Raw genomic sequence first — 27884 nt, 5'->3', positions numbered from 1 at the left:
TCTTGAGATTCCTATTAATCTAACCAATGTCATTTGCCTTGAGCCATCTTGCTGGCAGCACCCTTGTTTTTCTAATGGTGCCACCTTCCAAATGCCTTCACTTCTTAGAATTTCCCATTGATTGTATCTCCTGGTCCTTGCTTGCTCCTCTTTCCAAATTTTATATACATATATACATATATGGAGCTGAGGACCAAGCCTCTATCACTGAGCTAAGTCCCCAGCCTCTTATTTATTTTTTTTGAGATTGTATTATTTCAAAAAGAATATGAGATAGCCTCATCATTTGTCTTTATAGAAAATTCAGGAAAGGGTTGTAACACTTATCAGCTCATATAGTACTAATGTTTTTGTTTTTTTAAATCAGATTCTTAGAAGGCTAAAAGGGACTGGAGTGATGGTTTAGGAGCACTAGATGCTTTTGCAGGGGCCTTCGGTTTGATTCCCAGCACCCCAGTTCCTGGGGATCCAATGATGTCTCCCTGCTTCTGAGGACACTACACATACATGGCTTATATGCACATACGAGCATATATGCAGCCAAAACACACATAAAATTAAAAACAAAATAAGGTAGCTTCTTTTTTTATTGTTTTAATTCTGATTTATCCAATCACCTTGGCTGTAATTTAATGAGGAATTAAGGGAAAAGTGTCCCAGATGTGGCCTGCCACCAGCCAAACAAAAACTCTTGCCACAGAGGCTGTGTTCAGGTGGCAGAGTGCTTGCCTAACATGTATGAAGCCCTGATTCAGTGCCCAGATAAACCAAGCAATGCAGCACTTGCTTGTAATCTCAGCACTCAAGAGGTCAAGGAAGAGTGTTAAAGGTTCAAGGAAGGGGCTGGAGAGATGGCTCAAAGATTAAGAGCACTTCCACAGGTCCTGAGTTCATTCCCAGCAACCACAGGGTGGCTTCCATCCACCTATAATGGGATCTGATGCCCTCTTCTGGCATAAAGGTGTATATGCAGATAGACTACTCACGTACATAAAAAATCCTTAAAAAAAAAAAAAAAAAAAAAAAAAAAAAACAAAAAAAAAAAAAAAACAAGTTCAAGGTAATGAACTTGACTCCATGGAAGCCAGCCTGGGCCACACAAGACCATCTCGAACAACCATCGGCCTCTTAGCTGGTTTGCCAAACCAAGGCATTAGTAGCAGAGTTTAATTTCCCTTCCAAGCAAAAAATTCCAAATAAGATGAGGTTGACCTAACAGGATATCAAATAGGATACTTAACCTTCTTGAGCCTGGCGTTGGTGGCACACGACTTTAATCCCAGCACTTGGGAGGCAGAGGCAGGCGGATCGCTGTGAGTTTGAGGCCAGCCTGGTCTCCAGAGCAAGTGCCAGGATAGGCTCCAAAGCTACACAGAGAAACCCTGTCTCGAAAGAAACAAAAAACAAACAAAAAAAAAAACCTTCTTGAATCTTTTCACTGAGAAGTATACCTGGAAGGCACAAGAAGCAGACAAAGTTTGGAAAGACGTTGGGCTAGCAAGGAACCAGAGGATACATACAATCAATGGAAAATTGAAAGAAGTGAAGGCATTTGGAAGGTAGCATCATTAGCGATCAGCAAGATGGATTAAGGTAAATGACATTGGCTAGGAACCTCAGGGAAAAGGGAGAGAACCACTCAGGCAAATCGTCCTCTGGCTTCTACAGGTTCCGTGGCATGTGCAGGAGTGCATGAGCGGGCGTGCGTGCGTGCATGTGTGTGTGTGTGTACGCTCAAGCATGTGCATGTGTGTGCTGTAGGGACTTAGAGACTTTTCTAAATTGTCAACAGATTTCCTTGAGGGGGCTGGAAAGCTGGCTTAGATTTAAGAGCACTTGCTGCTCACATGAGCACGCATGTTGGGCAGCTCACAAGCACCTGTAACTCCAGCTCTATCGGATCTAACGCCTTCTTCTGGCTACCAAAGGCACCTGCATGCATATGCACACGCCCACACATGTACACACAAAAGAAAATCTTTAATGCAAACGAAGTTTCCTTGAAGACCAGACACAGATTAACCGTGCTTCACAGGGCCACTGCCATCACTTCCTCCTTGCACAGAGCCTACAGATCAGGCAGAAGTAGATTCTGCCTTCTGGGGCTGTGTGTGCCACTTTCTAAATTTCCCAGTGTATATATTTGGTTGGATTTTGTTTGTTTGTTTTTTGAGATCCTCTTTTGAACAACCTCATTTCCTGGTACAGTCCTCTCCACTGCTTCAGCTCAGGCTACATACATGTCTTTTTTTTTTTTTTTTTGAGACAGGGTTTTTCTCTGTGAGGGCCTCAAACCCAGAGATCCACCTGCCTCTGCCCGAGTGCTGGAATTAAAGGTGTGAGCCACCACTGCCCGGCTGCATGTCAGTCTTTATCTGAACTGTAACTGTTTACCCCTGGTGCCATGGGTTGTCCATCTGTGCTTTACTGTGTGAAAACTGTTCCCTACTTTCCACTTTTAAGAAACAAGTGTCTGGTGCCTTTCCTTCAGGTTGTCTCAGGTAGGTTTTGAGAATGAAGCCTCTCCACTCCTTAGGAACTAGAAACCACCAGGACTCCATCTTCTTGTATGTAGTGGGTGAACACCTGGACTTTATCCATTAGCTAGGCTGATGGGCCAGTGAGCTCTAAATGATCCACCTGTCCCTACTTTACCCAGCTCTGGAGCTAACCTGCCTGTTGCAAGGCCCAGGTTGGTTTGGGGATGGGTGCTAGAGATCCACTCAAATCCTCACGCTTGTACAACAGCCATTTTACCAGAGGAGCCATCTCCCTAGGCTCTGTGGCTCAATTCACAACTGTTATAGACGCTTCAAGATGGAATAGGAAAAGGCCAAGTAAAGTACTGCTTGGGTTTGCACTGACTCAGCACATGCTTGGTGGCTATAAACCTTTGTTTCCAGAGTTTGGACAAAGTGCTAAATCTTTCATTGGATTTTTCAAAGCCCTTATCTACTAAGGCATTCTTGTTTGCTTGACTTTGACAAGGTTTTACTGTGTAGCCTAGGCTAACTTTGAATTTATGCTCCTTCTGCCTCAGCTTCCTGGGTTCAGGAATTATGTATGACCCCTTGACGCTATGTCACATAACTCTCCCATTTTCGATGGTCTCACTCTTGATTATTTGAGTGCCTGACACTGCACATGAAGATTTGTAAAGCTAATTTATGACTGGGTATTAATTTTGGTTTTTATTTGCTTGTCAGGCAGTTAAATTAGTTGTACTACCATGCCCAGAGAACTTTATATGACTAACAAACAAGGTGAGCTGTAATTCAGGTTGTGTAGGGTGGGTCATTTTCCTGTTCTCATATAGAGAAGGTATATGTCCTTGGAGTACACTGGAAGCCCCCTTTCTTCCTTGACGGTAACTATATAGAAGCTTGTTTTAGGAGCTTTAATGCTGTTTGCTTACCTCTATAAATATCATTGCCAAATAAGAAATTACGGGCAAACAAGTAAAGGAAAAAAATTTCAGGGCTGAAGAAATGGCTCAGAGTGTAAGAGTTCTGGCTGCTCCCATGGTGGTCCACAATTGTCCTAACTCCTATTCCAGGGCCTCTTTGGCCTCCAAGCACACCAAGCATGAAAGTGAAGCACAGACATACAGGCAGGCAGGACATCCATACACACACACACAAAGTAAAATAATTTAATTAAAAAATTTACCAATTATAGATTTACCAAGAGCATGTTAGATAATATTCACATATTTATTTGCAAAGAAATTTATCCATTATTTTTATTAAAATAACATTTCTGTCTCTACAATGGGCTGGAGAGATGACACAAGGAAACTTAATTTCTTGAAGTAGCATTTTTTCTTAATTTCCTATTAAGGTTTAGTTCTTAGTTACAAAGTCAAATCTCTAAAGTCATAGTGACACATGCCTGTAACCCCAGCCCTTGGAAGGATGACAGAGGGTTGTCCTGGGTTCTAGGATAGTTTGGGCTGCATAGTAAGTTCAAAGCCAGCCTGAGCTACATAGCGAGACTGTCTCAAAAACATAAAAAGTTACATCTCTTTAAAATGCATACACTAAACTCGATGTGATCACATTTACTCTCTGCACACGTTCCTTCTCGTTCCTTCTAGGTAAGTGCGCTGGTTCTTCAACTTGGAATGGCCCAACTTCCAGAAATATAGTTGTACAAGGGTTAAGATTTCAACAGAGTGAATGTATATACACATTTTATTATATACAAAAAAATAAAATTTTGAAAGATAGACACAATAGAAGTTATAATCATAATTGGTAGTCTTAAAGAATAAATCACAGCTCTAACAGGTCTCCTGTAACAGCAACGGACACTCTGGGAGGCTGCACGTGAACTGTGGGAGACTGTGTTAGGCCTAGGGAAGAAATGAGATGCTTATATACTGAAGGAGGAACAAATGAACAGTACTGAAGGAAGGGTACTTCTAGGGTCTGGTTTATTATTGGCAATGACTGTAATCACTGAAACCAGATTTCTAGGTAAAGCCCTGGGTATCTCATAATAAGGAAACCTTTCTGTAGGTCTACAAATGGTTTAGTGACAGGAAAAGAGAGAGGTGAGTTAAGACAAAACAGAAAAGGCAGGTTAGAGGTAAGAAAATACATACAGAACTCAGGCCTAGCAAGACAGGAAGGGAGATGACATTCATCCATTTAAGTCCAAGCCTGGAAGAACAATTTCCATATATTTGGTATTTAATAATATACAAGAAAACAACGCATTACAGAAGAGCTACTTTATATAAGCTAGAAACACACATAATATAAATTCCAAATGAAACCAAATTTACTACATGCTTAAACTATAAGGATGATTAAAAAGGACTCAATTCAACTAGTTACTGTGATGTCTTGACATAGTCTATCCCATTGAAATCTGTATAAAAGTTCAAATTATGAAGTTTCAGGTTTTACTTTTTAAGAAAAGAAAACCTTAGCCCTCAGATTAATTAGAGATTTGAGGCTCGAAGTGGCAATCTGCTTTTTGTGACAGAGTACTCTGAAGTCTCTTCCACTTTAGACTTCTCCACTGGGTTAATGCCTCTGTTTTCTTTGTCCTTTCCATGTGGCTTTTTATGCTGTGGATTTAAGAGGAAAAATAAAGTCACAATAATAAAACATTTGCTAGTCATTATAACATTTTATTTCAAAGTTCTTTACATTGCAGGCAAAAGTTCAAATCAGAAGACCACCAAAGAGTCAACTTAACACAAAACAAAACAAGTATAGCCTTCTTTATTTTACCAGTAAGGGAAGTAGAAAGAATTAGTTGGTTTGTTTTTCTGAGACAAAGTTTCTCTGTGTGTTGCCCTGGCTGTCCTGAATCTCACTCTGTAGACCAGGCCTGCCTCTGCCTATGGGAATAAAGGTGTGTGTCACCACCACCTGGCAAGAAATACTTTTTTGCATTATTTTCTAAAACATTAATTATAAATTTTCCTTTAAGACAGTGGTTCTCAACAGCAAGTGATTCATTCTGCCCTCTAGTGGACATATGCCAATGTCCTGAGACATTTTAGGATAGTACAAACTTCTAGCTCTGGTAAGAACTGGCCATGGATAAAAGTGTTCAAACTACAGGGCAGCTTACGCAGATTAAAACGTCAACAGTGCTGCTTATAGAGAGGAAGATTTGTCAACATGAAGAAAAGACCATTCTACTCTAGGTAGAAACGCTGACACAGGTGACTGAAACACTTCCATTCTTCCATTTACCTTCTACTTTTCATGCAGGGCAGTAGTGGCATGCACCTTTAATCCCAGCACTTGGGAGGCAAAGGCAGGCGGATCTCCCTGAGTTCAAGGTCACCCTGGTCTACAGAGTGCCAGGAGAGGCACCAAAGCTACACAGCGAATCCATGTCTCAGGAAAAGAGAGAGAGAGAGAGAGAGAGAGAGAGAGAGAGAGAGAGAGAGAGAGAAGACAGTTTCATACTCTCCAGCCCTGTATGCATCTGGGGACTCTACCTATCAAGCCCACTACTTCTGGAAGAAATTAAAATATTGCATACTCAATTATGAATGTTTATAATTTATTGGGCTGCCGGTGTGGATCAGTGGTAGAAGGAATGATTAGCTGTGCCAGGCCAAAAACCAGGGTAAAAAGAATATGGGGGTGAAACTGCCTTGAGATACATAAAGGATTTGAGGAAATCTGCACAAATGTAGGTAGGTGTGGTGCACACCTTTAGTTCCAGCTCTCATGAGGAGGAGGCAGGTGGATCTCGGAGTTGGAGGCCACCATGGTCTATACAGTGATATCCACGACAACCAGGTATACAACACAGTAAAACCCTGCCTTGAAAAACCAAAACACACGCGAAATTTCAACTGTAAAGTTCAATATTACATAAAGAAATTTTGTGTCTTGCATAAAGAAATTTTTACTTTTATCTATGGTCATATTTTCAAAACACAGGAAAAGAAGCCAGGCAGTTTTTTTTGTTGTTGTTTTTTGCTTAGTATTTTTTTTTAAATATTTATTTATTCATTGTGTGTACAGTGTTCTGTCTGTCTATAGGTCTGCAGGCCAGAAGAGGGCACCAGATTTCATTACAGGTGGTTGTGAGCCACCATGTAGTTTCTAGGAATTGAACTCAGGACCTCTGGAAGAGCAGCCAGTGCACTTAACCTCTGAGCCATCTCTCCAGCCCTGTATTCTTTTTTTTTTTTAACAATCTTATTTTACATAGCAATCCCAGTTCCCTCTCCCTCCTATCCTCCTACTCCCCCCACCATCTCCCCTCCACCCCGCCCATCCACAACTCAAAGAGGGTGAAGCCTCCTATAGGGGATCATCAAAGTCTGTCACATCATTTGGGGCCGGACCAGGGACCTCCCCCTGTATCTAAGCTGCACAAGGTATCCCTCCATAGGGAATGGGCTCCAAAAAGTTCATGCACTAGGGATAAATCCTGGTTCCACTACTGCCCTATAGACTACCCAAGCCCCCAACTGACACCCACGTTCAGGGGGCCTAGTTCAGTCTTATGCAGATTCCCCAGCTGTCAGGCTGGAGTCAGTGAGCTCCCTCTTGCTCAGGTCAGCTATTTCTGTGGGTTTCTGCAACATGGTCTTGACCCCTTTACTTGTCACTCCTCCCTCTCTACAATTGGACTCCAGGAGTTCAGCCCAGCACTTAGCTATGGATCTCTGCTTCCCATCAGCTACTGGATGAAGGCTTTAAGATGGCAATTAAAGTAGTCATCAATCTGATTATAGGGGAAGGGCAGTTAAGGTACCTGGTTCACTAGAGCTTAGATTCTTAGTTGGGGTCATTCTTGTGGATTCCTGGAAATTTCCCTAGTGGCCAGGAAGTTTTTTAGGGGAGTTTGTTTCGAGACAGGGTCTTGCTGTATAGTTCTGGCTGGCCTGGGATCCCAATGAGAGACTAGCCTGGCCTTGAACTCAAAGAGATCAATTGTTTCTGCTTCCCAAGTGCTATGGTCAAAGGCATGTGACACTTCACCTGCACCAGACAGTTTTGAATGGCTTGTTCCTAACTGTGTTAGAAGAGCATGAGCCATACAGCTGTACCCCCAGCATCAGAGAGGCAGGGATTTAGGAAACTTAGGGGAATGATTAATAAGAGAAGAGTTTCCTATGGGCAGGAACAATCACTAGTACAGTTTATAGTTCCAAACTTTTAAATTTTTTATCCTTCAAAGTGTGATGGTCAGGGATGGATACCAGGACCTACTGGGTAAAGGTATAATAAGTAAGAGAAATAACTGCTCCTACAGTAAGAGGCAGAAATGAGACAGAAATAATAGTCAAAGATTACTTGCTAAAGTTATAGATGAGGTCAAATTTTACCTTTAAGTATTCTATACGAGATTCCTTCATCAATATCAGACTATGTACACAATTTAAATAAAAATTAACAAGCCATTTGAAAGGAATGACTACATTTTGTTGTTGTTGTTCTATACCAAGTATATTGTTTTTTGTTTCTGCTTTATGTTTTGCTTTTAAAGATAGGGCTTGCTTTGTTAGCTTAGTCTAGCTCCTCCTCAGCCTCGAGAGTGTGGGGACTTCAGGTGTATATCATCATGCCTGGCTAGGTTAGGCATGATCCCTTTATACTACTTAGTAAAGACTGTGTGAGTGACAGCAGGTGAGGAAGGAGGAAGGGAGGGAGGGAGGGAGGGAGGGAGGGAGGGAGGGAGGGAGATGAGTGAAATACATTGCCAAGTACCTGGAAAAACGGAACACCGCCATTTGAAGAGCAATCCACACTGGTATGTACAAATGTCTCTTGACTTAAAAGTTCTTCAGTACATTGTTCCTGAACCACCTCCTTGACATCTGTGTCCTAAAATAAGAAGCTGGGTGACTGGGTAAGTCCATGGCACTGGATTGTCACACAGAGCAGGATGCAGTGGGACATGTTTTACAACCCCAGCACTCAGAGGAAGAGGCAGGAGGATTAGTTTGAGGCAGCCTGATCTACATAGCAAGCTACAGGACAGCCAGGGAAAAATAAAAATCATCATAAAAGCCAGGCAGCAGTAGCACATGCCTTTAATTCTAGCATGCAGACGAAGAGGCAGGTGGATTTCCGAGTTCAACGCGAACCCAATCTACTGAGTCAGTACTAGGACAGCTAGGACTATACAGAGAAACTGTATCTCAAAAAAACATCATAAAGGCAATTTTCTTCTTTGAATGATTTCATATGCGTTATATGAAAGTTAAACTTTAATAATTAGTAGGAAATTTATTGGCTTGTACTTATTCTCTTCTTCCTTGATTTTTCTATACTTGCTATAACTACAGAGCACAAATTGTAGGCTTCATTGCCTTGCTTCTAATTGCAGCTTCATCTTCATAACCTGAGACAAAATAATTCTGTTTGTTCATTCACAAGATGTAGCACTGTGGTACCCTTCCCACAGGGTTACTGGAAGGCTGAGTTAGCAAACATGTAAACTTAGAACAACAGTGTCTGGTATGGAATCACAACTTAAATGCTGGCTTAGAAGTTATTATCTACTAGTCTAAAAATCAAAATCACATAAGATTCAAAGACAGTCAGCAATTCTCAGAGGAAATGTAAGGATCAGATTTTGGATCCCCAGCTCCACCTAATGTCTTGTGGGTGTGGCAGCCCACCTGCACTTAGGAGAGCTGGTAACTAGTAGCTGTGGGTTCAAGTGAGAGATCCTACCTCATTATAGTCAGTAGTGAACAATTCAGGAAGGAAGCTAAAGTCAATCTCCTGGCCCCATACAGATACACGCATGCTGTATGCACACCCCCATGCACACATGTGCACCCACACATGAAAAACAAGTTCATGGGAAAGTTCTACAATTATGTTTTTGAATTTTACCTGAAAGGCCTCTTTGTCATTTTCTGAGCAGTTTAACTGGTTGTGCTGTTTCTTTTGCAGCTGATCAAGGAGCTGTTCCCGTGGTTGAGTTCTTACCAGTGTTGATGGATATAAATAATTTTTCCTCTCTGGTGTCATACCTTTATACCAGACATTAGAAAGGAAGGGGAAAATTAAGTATGAAATGTAACTTTTAAAATTATGTTAAAATGTATACTTTCAAATGAGTTGTATTCCAAAACAAAAATGATTTCCATACATCTTTTTTACCTGCCAGGCACAAACTGGTTGAAGCTAGTATTTTTTTCACGTAGTAATATTTGGGGGGGGGTTGGTTTGTTTGTTTTAAATAAGGTTGGCTTTCTCCTACTTCTAGGGCTGCTGGATAGACATCTCTTTTTCTTTTTAAATTTATTTATATTTTATGTATGAGTGTTCTGCATATATGTCTGCATGCCAGAAGAGGGCATCAGATCCTATTATAGATAGTTGTGAGTTACCATGTGGGTGCTGAGAATTGAACTCAGGACCTCTGGAAGAGCAGCCAGTGCTCTTAAATGATGAGCCATCTCTCCAGCCCCGTAATGGATCTTTAATAGATCTGACAAATTCACAAAACTCACCTTACCTATAAAAGTATAAAGTTTCCATTTCTAAGAATGTACAAAATAATATATTAGGCTCAAAAATGAATTTGGGGTATTCTGAGAAATGGTGGCATTATTGGAATCAAAAGTTTACCAACGTGACCATTTTTTTTTATAAATACAGTGTAGTGCCCGGCTCTTAAGGCAGTTACATTTCCTTACAAGGGAACTGTCTTTTCACTTAACATTCCATTTCCATTGATAAAGGTTGAAGAAACTAAACCAATGTTCTTTAGTACAAACTCTTTATAATTAATTCTTTAAGAGGAATTTTTTTGGGGGGGGGTTTCGAGACAGGGTTTCTCTGTGTAGCTTTGGAGCCTATCCTGGCACTCGCTCTGGGAACTCACAGAGATCCGCCTGCCTCTGCCTCCCGAGTGCTGAGATTAAAGGCGTGCGCCACCAACGCCCAGCTCTCAGCTTGCTTTTTAAACACAACTCAGAAACACTGCCTAGTGGGCTGGACACTCCCCCACCAACATGAACATGAGTCCAGAAAATGGCCCATCGACTTGAGTGTAAGCCAATGCTTCTCAATTGAGGTTCCCTTTTCTCAGATGATCCTAGCTTGTGTCAAGCTCATAAAAAAGACCACCAACGCTCGGCTAAGAGGAATCTTTGAAATGTAGTTTATGTCACAAAAATCATTCAAAAAAAGTGTACAATTCAATGACTTTACAATCCAATGAAGAATCATCTAATAATCTGTGTATATCAGCTGGTAGTTTACCAATCTTTGGCATTTTTTAATCTCTAAAAATGGTGATTTCTTTTTTGTTTGTTTGTTTTTGAAACAGGGCTTCTCTGTGTAACTCTGGCTGTCCTAGAACTCACTATGTAGTCCAGGCTGGCCTCAAACCCAGAGCTCTACCTGCCTCTGCCTACCAAGTACTGGGATTAAAGGCGTGTGCAACCACCACCTCGACTTAAAAATGGTGATTTCTAAATGATGCCAGTCAATGACAAAATAAGAGAAACACAGACAAAATAAAATGCACTTCACAGACAACTTTGTATTAAACAACCTAGCTTTTATATCCATTTTGGGTGTTAAAACATCCTTTTAAACACAGTGTTGACCAAATAGCTAAGTCCATTTTATTTGTTTTTAAAATGCTTTTTGGTTTTGGTTTGGTTTTTCAAACAGGAGCTCTTGTAGCCCAGGCTAGCCTCACGTTTACTATGTAGCCAAGGATGACCTTTGAACTCTGATGGTCCTGCTTATACTTCCTGAGTACTGTTATTATAAGTATGTGTCACCACACCTAACAATTTATTTTTCTCTTACATCAAGAGCCCAAGTGACAAATTTCTTTCCTCAGATTCCTGAGGAAAATACTGTAAACTGTCATAAACATTCAGACAACTGGCTTTGTTTATATTCCAGCTTTTAAGCCACAGCAGGCTTAAAATGACTTAACAAAACCAGTTGTCTAAATGTTTATGAAATTTCCTATTGTGCCCAAATTTATAGGTATATACCATCGACAAGAAACAAGCTAAGACTGAATTAAAACTATTTTGGTGTTCTATATTTAAATTTATTACAGGGAGATGGTAAATTCCTGTCAGGCAAAGGCAGGGCTCAGTTTCATAGAGTATCTAACACTGTATAGAGCTGAATTCAATTTCAAGAACTTCAACAATTCTACTAGTTTTAAAATACCCAGTGGAGGTAAAAGAGAGGTGTCAGTGATTGAGAGCATATATTACTCTCCACAGGACCAGAGCCAGTTCCCAGCACCACACTGGGTAGCCCATACCTACCTCTATTCCAGCTCCAGAGGGACCCTTCACCCGTCCTCCAGAAGCACTAACTCAAGTGCATATCCAGCCCCCTCTGCTCCACATAAGTAAAACAAATCATAAAAAGCAAAATACCTGTTGGGATATCTAGTTTCAGATCCTCTTGAAGAAAGCAATTAAGCTTTGTCAAACCAGTTTTTATAGTTTCATCAAGCTTTAGATTTCCTGCTTTTAATTTTTCGTCATCCGAAGTTATCTGCACGATGAAGGAAGTGTGCTGGTTCTCAATGGCAGCTGCATGCACACTCTGTTTTGCAGTGATCTCTGAACCTGTAGCCTCACAACATTCATTTATAAACTGTAAAGGATACAGACAAGCTTTCATTACTAAAGATGGGAGCACTTTAGTCCACGCACCATTTTTAATTATCTTGAAAAAGTCCATAAAACAGGTTTTTAAAACACATATAAAAGTAGAGAGAACAGGGCAATTAGCCCCTGCTATTCACTGCCATCGTGGGTGCTGGGGCCAGAGGCACTCTGGCCTGCTAGGCCATCTCTCCCAGTACCCATTCTTATCATACTCCACTATATAGATGTAAGGAAGGTCTGACTTAAAACTAGACTGAAGGCTAAGTTTTACGTCTGGTTGGCTCTGTGATTTATACTTTGATTTTTTTTTTTTTTTTAACTTGAAAAACTTTTTAAAGAAACTAGGTCTTAAGCTGGGCAAGGTGATAATCACCTTTAATCATAGCACAGAGGGGGAAGGAGGCAGAGGGACAACTTTGAAGTCATCCTGGGCTAAATAATGAGTTCAAAGCCAGGAGGAGAAGGGAAGAGAGGGAAAGAGGAAAGGGGCTTGGGTGGGGTGCTAAGCTAGGTCTTTCCCCATGTCTCAAGTTCTGGATTTGGTCACCCATCTCTAGAGCGGGTTTTCTTTTGTTTACAATCTTTTTTGAAATGGAGTCTTAAAACTGTGGCCCAGACTGGACTCAATCCAACTCAGCATCCGCCTGGCTTCCAAGCAAAGGCATCCCAGGTGTCAACCATCAATCCAGCTTCTTCTCAGCCTCAGTTTGATTCCAGAAACCCATTTAAAGTAGGTGTTGAGTCTCTGGTCTCTACATATGTGCCATGGCATACACGTCCACACATACACATCGTGTACATAAACACAATGATCATTTTAAGGGGCAGAGAGACGCTTAGTAGTTAAGAACATTTATTTATCCACAGGACTCCTTAGATTTCCAGCACCTGTGTCAGGCAGCTCATTGACTGTGACTCCAACTCCAGGGGTCAGACACTTTCTTTTGTCCTCCAAAGGTGTTCTTGCATGTATGCACACATGCACACACATCCCAAATAAAATAAAACTTTTTGTTTTTTATTTTCAGACATGGTTTCTCTGTGTAATAGCCCCAGCTGTCCTGGAACTCGATTTGTACACCAGGTTGACCTTGAAATCACCCGCCTGCCTCTGCCTCCCAAGTGCTGAAATTAAAAGCATACACCACTATGTCCAACTCACATAAGGATTTAAAATAAAGTCTAAGTCAAGAATATTTTCATTTCTGATTATAGCTATTCTTCCCAAAGTTAGTTCCAGGTACAGACGTATTACCTCCATTAGGTTCTGAAGTTCCTCCTTACTCTTGCTTAAGCAAGATGCCCACTGTTCAGAAAATAAACTGTGCTTGTGTTCAAAGATTCACACTTCTGTGTGGTCTCCTGAGATACAGTTTCCAGGTTGCTGTTGAGTGAATCACAGTGCTTTACAGATTCTTCAACCAACTGTGTGCCTTCATGACTAAAGTGTCTGAGTTCTTGTACTAATCCATCAGAATCAACAATTAGTTTTTTACTTTCAACTGTTGCTTTGTTGATTATATCTGCAGACTTCCTATAGAAAAAAAAAAAAAAACAGAATAACCATAAGTTCAAGGCCACCCTGGTCTATAAGTCATGGTCCAGAATAATGGAGCTACAGAGTAAGACTCTCAAAAAAACCAAACACCAAATAAATAAATAAATAAATAAGCATGTAAATAAATAAATCATCTAGCTATCTGAAATCAAGCATCAATCTCAAGAGCCAAGAAACCACAAGATGAATGAGAAAGGCAATCAACAGATGCCAACAACAGGAACACTTGTTTTAGAATTATCTGGCGTGCGCGCGCGGGGGGGGGGGGGGGGGGGGCGGGGGAGTTCCGAGGCAAAGTTTCTCTGTGGCTTTGGAGGCGCTGTCCTGGAACTAGCTCTTGTAGACCTGGCTGGTGTCGAACTCACAGAGATCCGCCTACCTCTGCCTCCGAGTACTGGGATCAAAGGTGAGCTCTACCACCACCTGGCTGTCTGGTAAATATTTTATAGCACTCTTTGTAAAAATGTCTCAAAAAGCAATCAAAAGCCTTGAGCCTATGATTTCAGCACTTGGGAAACTGAGGCAGAATTGCTTTGCAGTTAAGGCAACCCTGAGCTACACACTGAGTTCCTGTCTCAAGAACAGGATGGTGGAGAGGAAGGAATACACTTATATACGTATATACACAAATACAATGTCAACAAGTCACAAGTTCACTTGTAAGCAATCCAGAATTATTTGTGCTATTTGAAAGTTTTTTTGTTTTTTTTTTTGTTTTGTTTTGTTTTATTGAAACTCATTCCAGGCTTACAGAAAAGTTCAAAAGAAGTTAAAAGTGTCTTACTGTTCTGTATTTTCTTGAATTTTGTTCAGCGATTTCTGGATGTTTTCGCACTTTTTCTCCAAAGCACAGAATCTCTCTGTCCAACTACTGACTAACTGGGAAAGTTCCTGTAAGAAAGATGGAGGAAGGGAAAGCCTTGAAATGGTAGTATTTAAATGTTTATTTTCTGAATATGAATAACATGATCATACAGGTAACTTGCTTGGTCATCCCGCCTCAACCACTGAGTGCTGGGATTACAAGTGCATAATACCACACTAAGGTGAACTATATAAATTCTTGACAAAAGATTTTTAATTTCACCTCTCACACATAGCAGGAAGCCCTGAAAGGACTATTAAAGAACAATTTAGGAGTTTTTGAAAAAAATGGGCTGGAGAGATGGCTCAGAGGTTAAGAGCGTCGACTGCTCTTCCAGAGGTCCTGAGTTCAATTCCCAGTAACCACATGGTGGCTCACAACCATCTGTTATGAGATCAGGTGCCCTCTTCTGGTGTGCAGATATACATGGAAGCAGAATGTTGTATACATAATAAATAAAATCTTAAAAGAAAAAAAAGAAAAAGAGTGAAAAATTCATATTATTAGTATTATTTTGCTTTGTTTTTTGGAGAAAGAGTCTCACTAAGTGTTGGGTTTTTTTTTTGGTTTTTGGTTTTTTTTGAGAGAGGGTTTCTCTGTATTGCTTTGGAGGTTGTCCTGGAACTCGCTCCGTAGACCAGGCTGGTCTGGAACTCACAGAGATCCACCTGCCTCTACCTCCCAAGCGCTGGGACTAAAGGGACCAATGCCCAGCTCTCACTAAGCTTAAATAACTGAAAAGTCTGATTCTGCAAACCTTCATTGTTATTCGTTACAACTCAGGGCCTAAGAATAACAGACATGCTGTAATCAGTGTAGGCAGAGACAGGATGACCAATGGTACAGCAATGAGAGAAGACAGGCTTAGCCTATCAAAGATAGTAGCTAGCCATGTCTCCCTAATAAGAAAAAACACAATATTTTCACTTAAAATGCTACAGCAACCTTATGGGCGAGTTTTTTTATTCCTTCCTCTTGCTGGGAAGGGACCATTTTGTTTGTCAGGATGTAGTTAAGCACAGAGTTGCATATGCAACAAACAAATTCTCAAATATTAACTGATCTAAAGAAGTATTCTCAATTATTTTACACAAATTACCATCAGAAATAACAGTAGCTGTGATACCTCAGGTTCCTTAGTTTTGCAACATTCAAACCACATGACATAGATTGCTAAGTTCATCAAGACACTAAAAATGTCAATTAAGAGGTAGTTGCAGGGCACTGAAGAAATAGCTCAGTGGTTAAGAGCACCAGCTGCTTTTCTAGAGGTCCTGAGTTCAATTCCCAGCAACCACATGGTGGATCCCAAGCATCTACAGTGGGATCCGATGCCCTCTTCTGATGTGCAGGTGTACGTGCAGATAGAGCATGCATATACTTAAATAAATAATAAATATTAAAAAGAGAGAGAGAGATACCTGCAAATGGGTTTCCTTTACTGTCTTCAGGTCTTCATTTAGGGTCCCACAAAGCTTCTGTGACTCAACCAAGGAAGAAACTGTATTTTCCTGGAGTTCATGGAGATTGTTGCACAATATGCTCAGAAAACCATCTATTTCTCTTTTTTGATCTTCTATCTTTGAAGAAAAAAATATTAGTTTCTTTTTGAAGCAACCTACCAAATTTGAGGTACTAAGAAGACAACATCTGTACCTTTTCAGCCATTGTCAATGAAGTCCTGAAAATATGCTGCAGTTGCCTATTGATGTTCAAGATGGAAACCACGCCAGGGGCTAAGATGGTCTTCAGGGAACCGAGAAGGTCAGTCTCAAGTCCATTCTGGGTTTTAAAACAAATGCATCCTTAAGAATGTTTTCATTTCCATTAACCTGGCTGACATATCTCAGGTACTTAGCAACCAAACACTGACATTCAAAATCCATAACTGACATTCTTTATAACCTAAAGAGACGTATCTGCACATCCAGCATATATTCTGCCTAAATCATTTAGTCCTGCTCCACTAACTAAAACAGTGTTCACTAAGTGTACAGTAAATGCTGAATTAATTTTCTCTTTTGTTTGTTTCGTCTCTTGTGACACAGGCTGACCTTAAACTCACTGTGTAGCCGAGGATGCCCTGTTCCTCCTGCCTCCATACTATCAGGATCACAGGTATGCACCACCATGCCTGCCTTTATAGTCAATTAACAGTCTAATGGAGAGTTCAGAAGAGGAGAAAAATGACAGTAAAGTGTTAAGATTCCAGCACTCCAGTGTAATCCCCATCATGGGAAAACAAAAATCTATACATTTAAATTTTTTTTTTTTTTTTGAGACAGGGTTTCTCTATGTAACAGTGCTAGCTGTCCTGGAACTCACTTTATAGACTAGGCTAGCCTCGAACTGGCAGAGATCCACCTGCATGTTGCCTCAAGTGTTGGGATTAAAGGTGTGCGTCACAACTGGCAGGCTTTCTTTCTTTGTTTCTTTTTCTTTCTTTTTGATAAACATAATGAATTTTAAACAGCTTTAGGTTATTGGTCAAAAAAAAAAAAAAAAAAAAAAAAACAAAGCCAAAAAGTCACTAAGAGTAGACCTTAGGGGTCAAGAAAGATGACTCAGTGGTTAAAGCCTGTGCTGTTTTTGTAGAAGACCAGCACCCACTTTTAGATGGCTGTAACTATGGCTCAAGGAATCCAATGTCCTCTTCTGGACTCCACAGGTACCTGCAACTCACTTGCATATACCCTCACACCCCACATAAACAAACAACAACAAAAAAGTAGGCTTTGGAGCAAGGCACTGTAGCTCATGCCTGAACCTTGACACTCAAGAGGCAAAAGCAGGATGATTAGCATGAGACATAAAGCACCCTGGGTTAGATAGTGAATTCTAGTCCAACCTGAGATACAAAGTAAGACCCTGCCTCAAAACGCTGGGGGAGGCAGGAGACCAAACTTTAGGCTAGAAGTATTTAACTGTGAAGATCCTATGACCTAAGAGACTATTTTTGTCAGAACTTGTGTGCAACACATGAAATTGAGAAAAGATCCTTTCACTAGGAAAGGGCAACAAATAAATAAAAAACCTAAGCAGGAATGAGTTAGTAGGACTGCAGTGACATGCTTGTGGTATAATCATCAGTACCTAAGTTTAGCCCCCAGAATCCACATTACCAAAACAAACACACCGACAAGCTGAGTGTAGCACAGGGTAAAGCAGACAGGTAGAAGATCCCCGGGACTAAGCAAGTTAAAAGGTTACTTCCAAGCCTGACACCCAAATTCCATCTCCAGAACCCATGTAAAGGTTGAAGGAGAGAACAGACTCCACAGTATCCTCTGAGCTCCATGTGCAAGTCATGGCAATATACACATAATAACAACAAATAAAATCTTTAAAAAATTAGCACCTGAAAAAAAAAATTAGCACCTGGCGCACACCTTTAATCCCAGCACTTGGGACACAGAGGCAGGCAGATCATTGTGAGTTCGAGGCCAGCCTGGTCTCCAGAGTGAGTGCCAGGATAGGCTCCAAAGCTACACAGAGAAACCCTGTCTCAAAGAAAAGAAAAAAAAAAAAAAATTAGCAAATTTGAGAGGTATCTGAGGTTACTTTCTGGGCTCCTTATCCACCTGTGCATACATGTACACACACGTACATACGTACGTACATACACATACACACACACACACACACACACACACACACAAGAAAAACAAAAGGAAAAGGAAGAAAGAAACAAAGAAGAGAGAAATGAGTCAAGTAGTTAAAAAAAAAAAAAAAAGGCTATATGTGTTTTGAAAGCATACTGACTTCAGTGGATTCTGTGAGAGCACCACTGCTCTTCGGGGTGCTTTTCAGGGCTTTCACTTTTGTGAAGGCATCTCTTCCTTTAATTAAAACAGAGGTGCCCCCGCCACCATTTGTTTGAGACAGTCTCACTATGTAGTCCTGGCTGTCCTGGAACTCTTTGTGCAGACTAGGCTGGCTTCAAACTCAAGAAATCCACATACACCATCACTAACCAGTTATGAGTGACTTTTTGGTTTTGGTTAAGACAGGAGCCCATAACTCATACTGAGCTGGCAATCTCTATACAACCTACAGCACCTCCCACATGCTGAAATTACTGCTGTGTACCGGAATGCCTGGCAGAATGAGTGACTATAGAACTACAGAGAAAAGCTTTCAGAGTAAGGCCTAGTGGGGCTTAGTCACATAGAGCTAATGCAAAGAATTATTGTTGTATGTGCTCTTTGTGACTAGAAGGCTTTTTAATATAACTGCTGCTCTTTTGCTTGTGCAATGTAGCTTTGAGCTCACTAAAAACTAAGGATGGCTCCGAATTTCTGATCCTTCTGCCTCCATCTTCCTAAATGCTAAAATTACAAACATGTGAATAACAATGGATTAATTCTTCCTATTCTCAACTACACCAAATGAGTGAAAACACTTTCAAAGTTTAGTCATATCCTCCTGGACACCAGTCTTTCTGTGATGGGGGGAGGGGGTTGGAGGAGGTGTGGGAGAGGTGGGAGAGAACCACGGGACACGGATGGGACGGGACACAAAAGTGAAAGCCCCGAAAAGCATAAGCTAGGAGCAGTTAATGCCATTTCTGATGGCCAGTCAACCTTTTGAAAACATGAAGAGATTTACTTACGATCAATCCTCGAAGCACAGTTTTACTTTGTGCTGCTAACGACTGCTCCTTCAATATCATGTCAGAGATCTGGGTGACACGAGCTGACACGTTTTGTGGAATAGACATGAGAGTTCCAAGCGCTGTCGTGGTAACAGTGTCTAATGCAGAGACACTAGAAGACATGAGATTACCTACAAAAAGAGATGTGAACTTTGGCATGAATATAATGCAGTTAAGACCACTTTCAATAATTCAAAATCAATCTTTATTGTGTAATTTCCAATAACTACATTAAATAATTGTCTCACTACACAAAAAGATTTAAATATTGTTCTATAAGCCCTGGCATATTAAAAGCATATCCTACTCCAGTATACCTTAGAATAATATTAAAATTAAAATGCATTTCTCTTTGTTTGAAATGATCTTAATTCCAGTCAATCATGCTTCAGCTTCCCAAGGACTGAAGGCATGAGCCACTGGGTTTAAGACTTAAGACTAACTATTCAGCCACACGGTGGTGGTGCATGTCTTTAATCTCAGCACTCAGGAGAAAGAGGTAGGTAGAGCTTTGTAAGTTCAAGGCCAGCCTGGTCTACAGAGCTAGTTCCAGGACAGCCAGGGCTACACAGAGAAACCCTGTTTCAAAAACAAAAAATTAAAAAAGAGAGAGAGAAGAAAAAAATTAGAATATTCTAAAATTAGAATCAGTTTTATAGTAGACAGGAATTCGTAAAAAACGAGAAAACTACATCTTATTAGGGTGAAACTCACTTATAGCCCTCCACTTTAGAGGTGGAGACAGAAGGATCAGTCTCAGCTACATAGGTCAAGGTCAAGTTAAACTGGGCTATAATGAGACTTTATTTGAAAAGCAAATAAAGATAACATACCCATACATGTTCTGACAATACAGCAAATCAGTAAGATACACCTTCCCACAAGAAAAAAAGCTTCGTGATAATTTATTCAAAGGAAATATCAGTAAAGGGATTGGGCTAACACCTGCTACCAAGCCTAAGGACCAGAGTTCAATCTCTGGGATCTTCATGGGAGTATAGAAAAGTGTTTGTTAGGGGCTGGAGAGATGGCGCAGAGGTTAAGAGCACTGGCTGCTCTTCCAGAGGTCCTAAGTTCAGTTCCCAGCAACCACATGGTGGCTCACAACCATCTGTTACGAGATCTGGTGCCCTCTTCTGGTGTGCAGATATACATGGAAGCAGAATGTTGTATACATAATAAGTAAAATTAAATTAAAAAGTCTCAAAAAAAAGTGCTTGTTATGGCAAAAGTAAGTATACACACACATACTAAAAAAAATAATTAGTTTTTAATTTTGTGTGTATTTATATCTGTGCAATCAAAGATGCAAGAAGATGATGTCAGATGCCCTAGAACTGGAGTTAATTACAGTTGTAAGCTGTCATGTGGGTGCTAGGAATTAAACTACTCTCTCCAGCCATAATTTACAAAATTTTTAGAATAACATTTCTAGGAAGGGATCAAGAAATTAAATAGTAATAATCTCAAAGAAATGAATCAGGTTCAGTAATAAAGATAAATTTTATAATATGCTAATTTGATAAAGTTAAACTTAAGACAGTCTAAAATCAACAACAAACCTCTAAAATTTGTTGTAAAGAAAGCAAAAACATTATTCTCTTGCCTAAACAGCTAACATGCTCAATGGGACAGGTGCCAGTGACACTGTCACTGTATTTGTTTTAAATAGTATTGAATTGTTATTTTGAGATGTGTTGGCTTATACCTGTAACCCCAGCACTCAACATGAGACAGGAGGATCACAAATTCACAGTCAGCTTGTGCTACAAAGTAAGTTCAATTTGGTCAACTTAATGGGACCCTGCCTCAAGATGGACAGACAGACGGACAGACAGATTTTTTAAAAAAAGGTAAGCCAGGCACAGTGCTACACGCCTTTAATCCCAGCACTCAGAGGCAGAGACAGACAGATCTCTGAGTTCAAGGACAGCCAGAGCTACACAGAGAAACCCTGTCTCAAGAAAAAAAAGACAAAGTGAAAATTGTGAAACATTATCTATCTGAACACAGAGAAAGACTTAGAATGGGCTGGGGATTTAGCTCAGTTGCAGAGCAGGTGTGGTAGCACAGGCCTGTGATCCCAGTACTCAAGTGGGAGACAGGAGGATTAGATGTTCAAAACCATCCTCTGTTACACAGCAACTTCAGGACCAGCCCAGGATACCTGTGATTCTGCCTTAAAAACCAACAAAAGACCAGAAAAGCTGAGTTTAGTGATACTCTTCCTGTAATCTTAGAGCTTAAGTAGAGAAGGAAGGATTACTAGTTAGAAACCAGCTAGTCTAGTGGTGGTGGAAGGAAGGCAAAGGAGGGAGAAGAAATGAGAGATGGGGCAGGGGAGGGGTAGGGGATGGGAAAGAGACAGAGGAGAGAAGGTACCAAGAAAAGAGAAGAGAATGTGCGAGCAAGTGAGTGACCTAGCCTGGAATTCAACTGAGCCAGCCAACCCTGTCTACTTGGCTAATCAAAGATTTTGTCTCAAAAGAAATAAGGTGGAGGGCTAGAGAGATGACCCAATGGTTAAAAGTATACACTGCTCTACCAGAAGTGCAGTTAGATTCCCAACACCCATATCTGGTAGCTCATATTCCAATGGAGGAAATCCAACACACAACTCTAGCCTCTATGAGTACATGCACTCACACACACAGACATACACACATAAATGTAATTAAAAATAAAATAACTCAGGCTGGAGAGATGGCTCAGAGGTTAGAGCACTGACTGCTCTTCCAGAGGTCCTGAGTTCAATTCCCAGCAACCACATGGTGGCTCACAACCATCTGTTATGAGATCTGGTGCCCTCTACTGGTGTGCAGATATACATGGAAGCAGAATGTTGTATACGTAATAAATAAAATAAATAAATAAATAAACAAACAAACAAATAAATAAATAAATAAAATAACTCTTTAAAAAAGTGGATGGTCCCTAAGGAATAACACTAGCGGTTGTCCTCTGGCTTCTATATTCATATACACACACACATCCACAAGACACACCCACAGAAATGCTTGAGCTTACCAAACAGTGTCTTATGATCTTCTAGCATAGCCTTATGTTTTGCGCTGCCGTCCTTAATTAATTCTTCCATATTATTAAACAGACTGTTGAGGTTTTTACCAAAAATATCCTGAGCTTCAGCATTGTGTTCATCAATTGCTCTCTTACGGTCCAGTTTTGAATGGAGACCAGATACATCCCTGGTGGTTTCTTTAACTGTGCTAAGCAACTATATGTTTAAAAAACAAAATAAAAAGGTAACATAAAAACAGTCTAATCAATGTGCCTGTGTTCTATAAGGCTTTCTCCCCCTAGTGAGACAAGACTCCAAAGATCCAGGTGCTCAGTCCCCACCAAGCCTGCTCTCTCCTCCCCTGTCTCCTCCCTGCCTCCCTCCCTCCCTCTCTCCCAACCCCCTTCCTCAAGCCAGACATCTGTGCACAAAAAACTGACTTGCAAATTTATTTCAGTAATTATGTTTGATACAAACTTTTTTCCTTTTGTTGTATTTACTGTCTCCTCAAAAGTATACCTAATAAAAAATGTAATACTTTCATTCCAGTTTTAAAAAGAAACATGGGTCAAATAGTGAAATATTGTTTCATAAATGGACATAAATAACATTTGGAATGAATCAATTAAAATCTCATAACCGAAGCTTAAGGAGGCAAGGCTACTTCTACCCACCCTTCAACGTTTTCAATAAATACAAAGGACAAACCTTGCTGGCGGCATCATGTAGCTTCTCCTCCGTTCTTTCCAGGGCTGAAGAGACATATTCCTCTTTAACGAGTTGTAATTTTGTTTCTTGCAAATGTTTCTGAGTGGTTTCAAGTTCCTGTGTCTTAGTTTGCAGGTCAGATTTACACTGGTCAAGTTCATTTTTACTATCCACAAATAACCCTGTAACCTACACATAACACATTAAATAATTCTTTAAGAATCAGAAAAGATGCTGGTGGCTGGTGAAATACTTGGGTAGTTGATAATATTGGGAAAACAAAACAAATTATTCAAATGCAAAAATTGTAGTTCTGATTAGAACATTCTTTAATGGCATCTGGTGTCTTCCAGAAAGCTTATTCAAAACTTAAATATCAGGTCTAATATAGTGGTATTGATTCTCCAGGTTCCTTCCCAGACTTCAGTGGACTGCTCTTATAAAGGTGCAACAAGAGGGTAGTACAGAAAGGGTCCAGTTACTTGTCTGTCTAATGTCTCCCAATTCCTGAAATCCTTAACTTGAAAAGGAACAGGGAGAAAGCTCCACTGGTAGAATGTTTACCTAGCATAAAAAAAGGCCTAGGTTCAACCCCCAGCTCTGCATAAAACAAGGCCTGGTGATGCACTGCTATAATCCCAGGTAGAGGCAGGAGAACCACAAGTTCAAAGTCATCGTTGGCTATACCTTTGTTGCTCTTTTGAGGAAGGGTCTTTTTATGTAGACCTGGATAACTGCAAACTCAATACACGGAATAAGCTGGCCTCTAAATCATAAAGATCCACCTGCCTCTGCCTCCTATGTAACTTAAAGGCATTTGTTTGAATTTAGCCTAGACTATGTGAGAATTGTCTCAAAATAAAAATAAAAACTGAGTATACTATGAATCCTAGGCCTTTAGCATGCTTTGGAGGTTTGTATAATATGTATACGCTAGTGTTTACACAACAATGAAATCATTTAAAATACGCTTCTCAAAAACATTACCCAGCCATTAAGCAAATGTCTTACTGATTTCTTCTAAAGTTGTGTATTAATAAGTGTCAAATCAGAAGCTTTTTCATTACTAACAAAGATAAATATATAAGATAACTTCAGTTTAAGAATTAAAAAGAAGGATATGGAGAGGTGGCTCAGTGGTTAAGAGCACTGCCTGCTCTCCTAGAAGTAAGTCCTGAGTTCAATTCCCAGCAACCACATGGTGGCTCACAACCATCTTTAATGAGATCGGGTGCCCTCTTCTGGCACGCAGGCATACATGCAGATAGAACGCTGTAAACATAATAAGTAAATCTAAGAAAGAAAAAAATCAAAACGAAAAAAATTCTTTCAAAAGAGGAGAAAGAGCCCCGCACATTCTAAGTGTCTTTAAGCATTTCCTTTCCAGGACCTCCCACACCACCCGGAATGCCTACCTTACTAAGTTCCTCTTCAAGGGCACCGATCTTTTCAGCCGACTCAACAATCTGTTCCTCCTGAACTGTTAATTTTCCATTCATGGCTCTAAAACAGTTTAATACAAATTTAACTGTTAATGCTTTGTTCTAAATCCTACAAAATTTAATCTAATTGTAACATTACAAAATTATGGCGGCTAATAAACTGATCTCCACGCTTCACACCCTTCATGTGATACTGACGGGGTGATAAATAGTAAGGGCAAAATACAGCAAACAAATACATCCTCTTTTTCCAAGATTTACTTGTTTTTAATTTATGGATGAGTGTTTTGCCTGCATGTAAGTCTGTGTACCACTTACATGCCTGGTGCCCATGGGACCAGAAGCGGGCATCAGATCCCATGCAACTAGAATCACAGTCAGTTGTAAGCCACCATGTTAGTGATGGGAATTAAACCTGTATCCTCTGGAAGAGCCAGAGGCTCAACAACTAAACCATCCCTCCAGGCCCTCAAATGAAACTGAGAATCTTTTTTTATGAGGGAAAGGCATGTGTGTGCAAATCCAATTTGAGAGGCAAAGGAGCAGTGACAGGGTACTTATCAGCAAGTACAAGAGGGACTCTGGATTTGGTCCCTAGCACTATGAAATACATGTAAAAATGAAACTTTGTGTTAAGAACATAGAAAACTGACAGAGCCTGGGCGGTGGTGAGGCACACCTTGAATCCCAGCACTTGTGAGGCAGAAAAAGGCAGATCTCTAAATTTGAGGCTAGCCTGGTCTATAGAGTAAGTTCCATGACAGCCAGGGTTATACAGAGAAACCCTGTCTCTAGAAAACAAAACAAGAAAAGAGAGAGGGGAAAGTAAGGCAAAGTAGAAATAGGGGAAGGGGTAATAAAGTGGCTGCAATCAGTGAATCCCTGATATGGAATATAAAGATGCCTCCCCATGCTGTAAGTGCTTAATACTTGAAGATATGAAACACCACAAGAAATGGGTGAGATAAATGGACGAAAATCACCTAGAAGACTGAATCAAAGTATGTATACAGAACAGTATCAATTCTCAGTCCTCAGTAAGTATAGGGGATCTACACACACACACACACACACACACACACACACACACACACACACACACACACACACACACACACACACTCTCTTCTACTAGTACTAGGTACACTGTAAACACCACCAGTATACTAGTACTGGGTCTCGTGAGATTCACTAGGGCAGAATTTCTCAGCGTCACAGTACAGGTGCTTTGTACAAGATAGTTCTTTGCTATGGGCTAATGTTGGGGAATATTATTTTCAGGTGTGTTGCTTTTGTTTGTGCTGCATTTGTTTAGTTCTGTGAAGCTGTGTTACTGTGCCTGTCTAAAACACCTGGTGGTCCTAATAAAGAGCTGAATGGCCAGTGGTGGGGCAGGAGCAAGACTAGGCGGGGCTGGCAGGCAGAGAAAAATAGGAGAAACATGGGAGAACAAGAAGACATGGAGAGGAGGACATTAGTGGTCAGCCGCCCAGCCACAGAGTAAGAGTGAAAGTAAGGCAGACAGAAACAGAGAAAGATAAAAGCCCAGAGACAAAAAGTAGTCAGAATAATTTAAGAAAATCTGGCAGGAAACAAGCCAAGCTAAGGCCAGGCATTCATAACTAAGAATAAGCGTCTGTGTGTGATTTACTTGGGAGCTGGGTGGCAGGCCCCCCAAAGACTAAAAAGCAAAAAGAGGAAAAAGAAAAGAAAAGAAAAGAAAAGAAAAGAAAAGAAAAGAAAAGAAAAGAAAAGAAAAGAAAAGACCTTAGCAACAAGCTATCATGCACATTTCAGAATGGTTGGTAACATCACTGATTCCTATCTACTAGATGCCAGCAGTATTCTCCACCCACACAAACGAGACCATGAAAAAGACCTGGATGAGGTCTGGGGTGGAGTAGAAATTTTTGCATACTCAACCTTTCTGCTCTCTCCAACATTTATGTTAATCAGTTCAGATCTGAGCAAAGGTATGTTTAAATGGTGCTGCTATGAAATAGCACTCACAATGCTTCCTTTAGGAAGACGACCTGATATCCTGCTGCAAGGATTCCAGAAGCAAAGTAATGGATTTTTTTTTTTAAATAAAAACAGGTCTGTATTATCTTATATTACCTTAAATATATGTTTGCTTGTTAGAACATATTAAGGTGTGTTTATTTGCTACTAGCACAGAACATTTTATGCATTTTTATAACTACATTGTTTTTTTTGAGACAGGATTTCTCTGTGTGGCTTTGGAGCCTATCCTGGCACTCGCTCTAGAGACCAGGCTGGCCTAGAACACACAGACATCCGCCAGCCTCTGCCTCCCGAGTGTGCCACCAATGCCCGGCTATAACTGCATCGTTATTTTCATAGTCTTACTCCAAGTGGATAAGCTAGTGTTGATACTGAGATGAAAATGTATACTCAAGAGCTAGGTCTTAATTCTACTGAGCTGGACAGACTTTTATTACTGCCTCTCCATGTACTGAGCGGTACTGTCTAGAAAATGTGACGTTTCAATGCTCATCTGGCTGGCTTTCCACCAAAAGGAGCCCCTACTTGGTTGTTTGTTGGTTTGTTTTTTTGAGATAGGGTTTCTCTGTATAGCCCTGGCTGTCCTGGAACCAGCTCTGAAGACCATGATGGCCCTCAAACTCAGAGTTCTGCCTGCGTCTGCCTCCCAAGTACTGGGATTGAAGGTGTGCACCACCACTGCCATGCTAGAGCCTCTAACTTCTAAGTGCAAGAAATTATCACAGCTGTCAAGTTGGACCCAGCACCCCATGTTCAGGATTAACAAAAGGAAGGTTCTGGGGTAGATTTTTAGAAGATTTAATATACCTGACTGTGATTTCATTTATAACTCAAGAAGAAAAGCCAGGTGGCCTGGAGTCTAGTGAGCTTAAATTCAGATCCTAACACACTGCAAGTGTATTTTTAAAGTGATTTCTCTGGGAACTTCCACATAATGGCATCTTATCAAATGGGCTCAGGGACTGTAGCAGCAGCAGGAGCCGTGTGTGGAGAAGATTTGAATCGCAGCCCTGGGCCCTGGGGACAGTCTTGTTCTCAGACCCAGACATCAGCAGAATCATTCAGGCTCACTCAGGAACGGGGTGTCTGTCCAGGCCTGTGGAATATGCACCAATTGTATCAGGAAGAATTCTAAGCCTTGGAAATCTTTTATTGTAGAGTGATGGAATTAACCAAAAGAATACTAAAAAGGCAGAAATGTCAGGTTTAAGAATCTTTATGTTTTTCTCATGACAAACTTCTCAAAGGCATTTTATTGCAAACTAGATTTTCATTAAAAAAAAAAGCCTATCATGTTGCAACTTCAATTTTTAAAGTTCTGCTTCCTGCTACCTTTTGTCTGCATTCTAAATCTTCACAGGCCTATTTCATTTTATAGACTTGAATGACACACTGTTTCTCACCTTCCATCTGCTCGTTAAGTGTTAAAGCATGTTGTGTAATACTCATCCAATAAAGTCTTTGATTAAAACCAATAGAGGCCTGGATATTGCTGACTATCCTCTGGGGGCAATGA

At 40.5% G+C, this 27884-nt stretch overlaps 1 protein-coding gene across 1 annotated transcript in view; it reads right to left on the bottom strand.

Annotated features, from left to right (window-relative positions):
* Nucleotides 1-3694: 3694 nt before the first annotated feature.
* LOC113839111 (kinesin-like protein KIF11) overlaps nt 3695-27884 on the bottom strand; it is a 140242-nt gene continuing 116052 nt past the window's right edge. Inside the window, 6 exon segments of the mRNA XM_035453880.1 lie at nt 3695-5077; nt 8196-8312; nt 9333-9472; nt 11861-12083; nt 13353-13411; nt 13414-13631. Coding sequence (XP_035309771.1) covers nt 4949-5077; nt 8196-8312; nt 9333-9472; nt 11861-12083; nt 13353-13411; nt 13414-13631 — 886 coding nt within the window. The 3' untranslated portion in view covers nt 3695-4948.

This window comes from Cricetulus griseus, unplaced genomic scaffold (genome assembly GCF_003668045.3).
Source record: "Cricetulus griseus strain 17A/GY unplaced genomic scaffold, alternate assembly CriGri-PICRH-1.0 unplaced_scaffold_53, whole genome shotgun sequence".
Lineage (NCBI taxonomy): Eukaryota > Metazoa > Chordata > Mammalia > Rodentia > Cricetidae > Cricetulus > Cricetulus griseus.
Note: the sequence above shows the minus strand (reverse complement) of the source record. Positions and strands in the feature narration are given on the sequence as shown.